The 6766-nt window shown below is 41.3% G+C and overlaps 1 protein-coding gene across 1 annotated transcript in view; it reads right to left on the reverse strand.

Annotated features, from left to right (window-relative positions):
- Positions 1–1427: 1427 nt before the first annotated feature.
- LOC132891137 (thioredoxin domain-containing protein 6-like) overlaps positions 1428–6766 on the reverse strand; it is a 51943-nt gene continuing 46604 nt past the window's right edge. Inside the window, exons 13-15 of the mRNA XM_060928597.1 lie at positions 5762–5913; positions 4893–5037; positions 1428–1689 (exon numbers count right to left, since the gene is read on the reverse strand). Coding sequence (XP_060784580.1) covers positions 1428–1689; positions 4893–5037; positions 5762–5913 — 559 coding nt within the window. The remainder of the gene's footprint in view (positions 1690–4892; positions 5038–5761; positions 5914–6766) is intronic.

The raw sequence follows: 6766 nt of genomic DNA on the forward strand, positions 1-6766 counted from the left end.
GTAGGGATGGTGTTCTCAGGGTGTTGGGTTTGCGCCACACATGGCATTTCTCATGATGGCCAAAAAGTTCAATTTTTGTCTCATTTGACCAGAGAATCTTTTTCCATGTGTTTAGGGAGTCTGCCACATGCTGTTGGGCAAAGTCCAAACGTGATTTTTTTTTTTTTAAGCAATAACTTTTTACTGGCCACTCTTCCATAAAGCCCCACTCTGTGGAGTGTAAATACATGGACTGATACTCCCATCACCACTATGGATCTTTGCAGCTCCCTCAGCGTTATTGTTGGTGTCTTTGTTGCATCTCTGATTAATGCCGTCCTTGCCCGGTCTGAGAGTTTTGGTGGGCAGCCCTCTCGTTAGTTTTGTAGTAGCTACCAGTTGGGATATTCTTTCCATTTAATGGTGCTCCCTGGGATATTCAAAGTTTGGGATATCTTTTATGACCCAACCTCTACAACTTTCTCTGACCTGTTTGGAGTGCTTCTTGGTTTTCATGTTGCTTGCTTAGTAGTGTAGCAGAGTCAGGGTCCTTCCATGATTTATACAGACATCATATGACAGATCATGTAACACTGATTGCACACAGGTGGATCTTAATCAAATAATTATGTGACTTATGAAGTGAATTGGTTGTACCAGTTCTTATTTAGGGATTTCATACGAAAGGGGGTGAATACTTATACACACTCCAGATTTCTGTTTTTTTTCATCTTATTGTCACAATTAAAAAAAACCAATGTGTACCTTTTTAAAGTGGTAGGTATGTTGTGTAAATTAAATGGTGCTCACCCTCCAAAATCCATTTTAATGCCAGCTTGTAATGCAACAAAACAGGACAAACACTAAGGGGGATGAATACTTTTGCAAGGCACTGTATGTTATTACTGCTCATTATGTTCCCATTTCATTTTTTCCTGTCTCTTTTATTACCCGTTTAATTTCCTCATGAAGCAGTTTGAGCTGCAGTTTATGTATGAAAGGTGCTATACAATTTGTTATAGCAGGAAAAAACTGCATAGCTGAATTAATTGCTAAACCAATAAGCCATCAAAATTTTGCCACTTGAGTAATTGTGTGGTGTACACACAAACAAACTATGGCCTGCTGATACAGACCCCAAACTGAATGTGCAGTTGCCATAAACAGTACACATGGCCATACCATGAGAAACCGGACTCCTTTATAATTATTTAAATTGCTCTTTATGAGAACAATTAAAGCAATTTGATCTTCCAAATAAAACAATCAAAATCCACTGAAAACTCAGGAAGGAGTAGCGATTTTTGTGAATTGTGGATGGATGATTGTAGATTGGCAATAGCTCACGGGCCTATAGCCATGTGAGCTAATGAGTGATTTATTAACATTTCAAATATATGCTTTATCTGCTAATGTGTTTTTAATAGTTAAAGGCCAATTAGATTAGCTCATGGATTTATCTCATCATCTCCTGTACTGATAACTTGACTCTCTGAGCTGATCTCCCTGAAGATGAGCTGTATTTCCTCCTGTGCATGCTGTGAGCTGGATGAACCATGCACAGTATTCTCCAGGATGTCCTTAGCAAAGCGAGCTCTCAGTGACCCCGGTGCTGTCTCTTTTGCCTTACTGGGGTCAGCAGGGCCCATCATGGTCCTCCACTCCTCTACCACATTCTCTTTAGACAAAATCAGCATCGTACACGGACCACTGGTGGAAACAGTAAGATACAGATTTACTGAAAATCAGCTCTCTAGTCTTTATATAGGATAGAATATACAATATTAATGTGAATGTGATGATAGCAGTGAGTTTTGTCATTTAAGTTTAGTTAAAAATGCACAAAATTCAAAAGGACACATACTTTGGGTACAAGGACGAGATGAGGAAAAAGTACAAAATCAATCAAAGAGAAACATTCATGATGACAATGCTGTTCTAAACTGATATATGTACATATGCAGTGGGTTACAATTATACCATGGCGCTGTTGAATTCTTGAATCTGATTAGTCAGGTGTTGATTAACCTTCTACAAGAGGAAGGGCCTGAGAAAAGTGTCAGCTGCAAGGTTTGTCATTCTAATATACAACCCCGATTCCAAAAAAGTTGGGACAAAGTACAAATTGTAAAGAAAAACGGAATGCAATGATGTGGAGGTTTCAAAATTCCATATTTTATTCAGAATAGAACATAGATGACGTATCAAATGTTTAAACTGAGAAAATGTATCATTTAAAGAGAAAAATTAGGCGATTTTAAATTTCATGACAACAACACATCTCAAAGTTGGGACAAGGCCATGTTTACCACTGAGAGACATCCCCTTTTCTCTTTACAACAGTCTGTAAACGTCTGGGGACTGAGGAGACAAGTTGCTCAAGTTTAGGGATAGGAATGTTAACCCATTCTTGTCTAATGTAGGATTCTATATGTTACATGTTGATCCTGGGATTGAGATGCTGGCCTCTTCTGCCCCTCAGACCTGCTTGATCCATCCTGGTGCCCTGTGTCTGGTCGGAGTTTTATCGCCCCACTCCTGTGAAGGACGGCCCCATGAGGACAGTTGAGGGTTATACCTGTTAAAACTGTTAATATTATAGTCAGGCTGTCTGTTGTTGCCCAAATGAGGATGGGTTCCCTTTTGAGTCTGGTTCCTCTCGAGGTTTCTTCCTCATGTCGTCTGAGGGAGTTTTTCCTTGCCACCGTCGCCACAGGCTTGCTCATTGGGGATAGATTAGGGATAAAATTAGCTCATGTTTTAAGTCGTTCAAATTCTGTAAAGCTGCTTTGCGACAATGTTTATTGTTAAAAGCGCTGTACAAATAAACTTGATTTGATTTCTAGTTGCTCAACTGTCTTAGGTCTTTGTCGTCGTATCTTCCATTTTATGATGCGCCAAATGTTTTCTATGGGTGAAAGATCTGGACTGCAGGCTGGCCAGTTCAGTACCCGGACCCCCCTTCTACGCAGCCATGATGCTGTAATTGATGCAGTATGTGGTGTGGCTTTGTCATGTTGGAAAATGCAAGGTCTTCCCTGATAGAGACGTCGTCTGGATGGGAGCATATGTTGCTCTAGAACCTGGATATACCTTTCAGCATTGATGGTGTCTTTCCAGATGTGTAAGCTGCCCATGCCACACGCACTAATGCAACCCCATACCATCAGAGTTGCAGGCTTCTGAACTGAGCGCTGATAACAACTTGGGTCGTCCTTCTCTTCTTTAGTCCGAATGACACAGCGTCCCTGATTTCCATAAAGAACTTCAAATTTTGATTCGTCTGACCACAGAACAGTTTTCCACTTTGCCACAGTCCATTTTAAATGAGCCTTGGCCCAGAGAAGACGTCTGCGCTTCTGGATCATGTTTAGACACGGCTTCTTCTTTGAACTATGGAGTTTTAGCTGGCAACAGCGGATGGCACAGTGAATTGTGTTCACAGATAATGTTCTCTGGAAATATTCCTGAGCCCATTTTGTGATTTCCAATACAGAAGCATGCCTGTATGTGATGCAGTGCTGTCTAAAGGCCTCTGCATACTCTTGCGACAAGGCTTTCGCAGATGGCTTTTCGCAGACAGTTGTAATTTATCGTTGAGCGGGGAGTAATAGGCGTGCGCGATGTTATTCACCGGCACAACACAAGGGGGCGCGAAGTCGCTAGGAGTAGTTGGTGGGTGTGGTTAGTGGAGTGTTTATCCTCCGGTTACTTATAATGACTAGAACTTTTTTTTTTTTTTTTAATATAATGACTAGAACTGGAGTCGCATAGATGTACGTACTTCCTCAATCAACCGCTCTTCATGCTGCTCCATCTTCGCTCGTGTTTTTAAAAATGCCGGTCGTGAAAACAAACCAAACCGGGAAAGCAGGGAAGCGGAAGTGCGTTTACAGCATAAACAGGTAGAGTGGACCAATCAGAGCCCTCTTGTCTGCGGCGCTGTCTGCGAGGCTTCTGCGGTGGTCACAATTTTTGGGAGGTGCGCGCAGAGCGTCTGCGAAGGTGAGGGGGCTACGCAGACACTGTCTGCGACGCTATCTGCGAGGACTGGGTTGTCAGCGTAAATTGGCCTTAAGGGCCCGAAGATCACGGGCACCCAGTATGGTTTTCCGGCCTTGACCCTTACGCACAGAGATTCTTCCAGATTCTCTGAATCTTTTGATGACATTATGCACTGTAGATGATGATATGTTCAAACTCTTTCTTTGCAATTTTACACTGTCGAACTCCTTTCTGATATTGCTCCACTATTTGTCAGCGTAGAATTAGGGGGATTGGTGATCCTCTTCACATCTTTACTTCTGAGAGCCGCTGCCACTCCAAGATGCTCTTTTTATACCCAGTCATGTTAATGACCTATTGCCAATTGACCTAATGAGTTGCAATTTGGTCCTCCAGCTGTTCCTTTTTTGTACCTTTAACTTTTCCAGCCTCTTATTGCCCCTGTCCCAACTTTTTTGACATGTGTTGCTGTCATGAAATTTCAAATGAGCCAATATTTGGCATGAAATTTCAAAATGTCTCACTTTCGACATTTGATATGTTGTCTATGTTCTATTGTGAATACAATATCAGTTTTTGAGATTTGTAAATTATTGCATTCCGTTTTTATTTACAATTTGTACTTTGTCCCAACTTTTTTGGAATCGGGGTTGTATTATATACGCAGCATATTATGTATAGTAATAGTATACACGGGTACTTGTATGACCGGCACCCATATAAATGGACTTTAAAATTGTAATTATGTTTAACATTTTTGGAAGTAGTGTTCAGTGTCAGTGCTTTGTAACAGTAGGCATATCAGATGTATGTTTTATATACTAAAACAGAATTAAAATTCATGGTGAACACATTTACCCTGCTATAAGAGAAAAGTAGAATTTGTGAGACAGTATATATGATCTCACCGACACATGTAATCCAGTAACTGGTTGAAGAATGGCTTGTCCCTGTGCTGTTTGTAGAATTCCTCAGCCATCTCCCTGGACAAAACCATTTCCTTCTGCTGAAAGATGGTGAATCCTGAAGCTCGGATCTCCCCCAAGATCTCCTCTGTGGAAAATATATTTGTTAAACAAACAAACCAACCAACCCAGCAGATTCAAGATGTATCTGGAGGATGGTCAGAAGTACAAAAACAAGGTAAGCTACAGTCCTGATTGTTCTTTTACATTGAAATATGAAAGGCCTGCATATTGATTAAATTATTTCTAGAAACTTCGGTTCCCCAGTAATTTCTTGTCAAGTAAAAGCTGGTAATTACCATTAAAGCAACATCACACTAATCAGGAGCTTCTTATTTTTATTTCACATTGGGTAGTGAACAACTGTAGCTAATGTTTACACCACCAACAAAAATAATTGCGGTGAAGCACTATTCTGATTTCATGCACCTAAAAACAGACTCTCATACTTTTCTTTTACAAGCTCTGATTCATATTTATTCCATTTGTATTCAGTATCATTTTGCTGATATTCCTAATTATTTATATGTATATATTAATATTATTGCTGCTTATGATGTTCCCATTTCATTTTTTCCTCTTTATTATCTGTTTAATTTCCTCATGAAGCAGTTTGAGCTGCAGTTTATGTATGAAAGGTGCTATACACTTTGTTACAGCAGGAACAAACTGCATATCTGAATTAATTGCCAAACCAATGAGCCATCAAAATTTTGCCATTTGAGTAACTGTGTGGTGTACGCACAAAAACTATGGAATGACACCAAACAGAATGTGCAGTTGCCATAAACAACTCTGATTTAGTACAGTACCTCTGAGCTCCTCTGAAATATTGGGTTTGATTACAGCCAGTGTGCACTCTGTCGGGAAAAAGAAGCTGATCTCCCACTCAGCTGCTTCCACACTCCCGCTTCCATGCAGCCAGTTCACACACTCACTCTTCCCTGTGAACTGAGCTCGCAGGCTAGAGAAACGCGCGCGCGCGCGCGCACACACACACACACGCACACACACACACACCTTATTTAAAACAGCATTTGTATAAATCCGTGTAGAGCATTGGAATTTGAATTGAATCTACAATGCACTCTGGGATCATTGGTAAAGATGAAAAAGGAAGTACTATATCTATCTATCTACACACACACACACACACCTGTATAGTGAGTGGAAATACATATCCAGATAGATAAGCGTGTATCCATCATCCATCCATAGCCGCTTATCCTGTGGGAAAAGCTGAAGCCTATCCCAGCTGACTATGGGCGAGAGGCGGGGTACACAAGTCGCCAGATCATTGCAGGGCGAACACAGACAACCAACCATTCACACATGGTCAATTTAGAGCCACCAATTAGCCTAACCTGCATGTCTTTGGACTGTGGGGGGAAACCGGAGCACCTGGAGGAAACCCACGCAGACACAGGGAGAACATGCAAACTCCACACAGAAAGGCCCCCCATCACCCAATGGCCTCAAACCCAGGACCTCCTTGCTGTGAGGGGACAGTGCTAACCACTACACCACCGTGCCACCAAGTGTGTGTGTGTATAAATGTACAAAAGTATTGCAAAAGTACCTTGCAAAAGTATTCATCCCCCTTGGTGTCTGTCCTGTTTTGTTGCATTACAAGCTGGAATTAAAATGGATTTTCTGGGGGTTTTCACCATTTGATTTACACAACATGCCTACCACTTTAAAGGTGCACTTTTTTTTTTTTTTAAATTATGACACAAACATTAAGATGAGGGCGGCACGGTGGTGTAGTGGTTAGCGCTGTCGCCTCACAGCAAGAAGGTCCGGGTTCGAGCCCCAGG

The sequence above is a fragment of the Neoarius graeffei genome, chromosome 9, assembly GCF_027579695.1.
Source record: "Neoarius graeffei isolate fNeoGra1 chromosome 9, fNeoGra1.pri, whole genome shotgun sequence".
NCBI classification, from domain to species: Eukaryota; Metazoa; Chordata; class Actinopteri; order Siluriformes; family Ariidae; genus Neoarius; species Neoarius graeffei.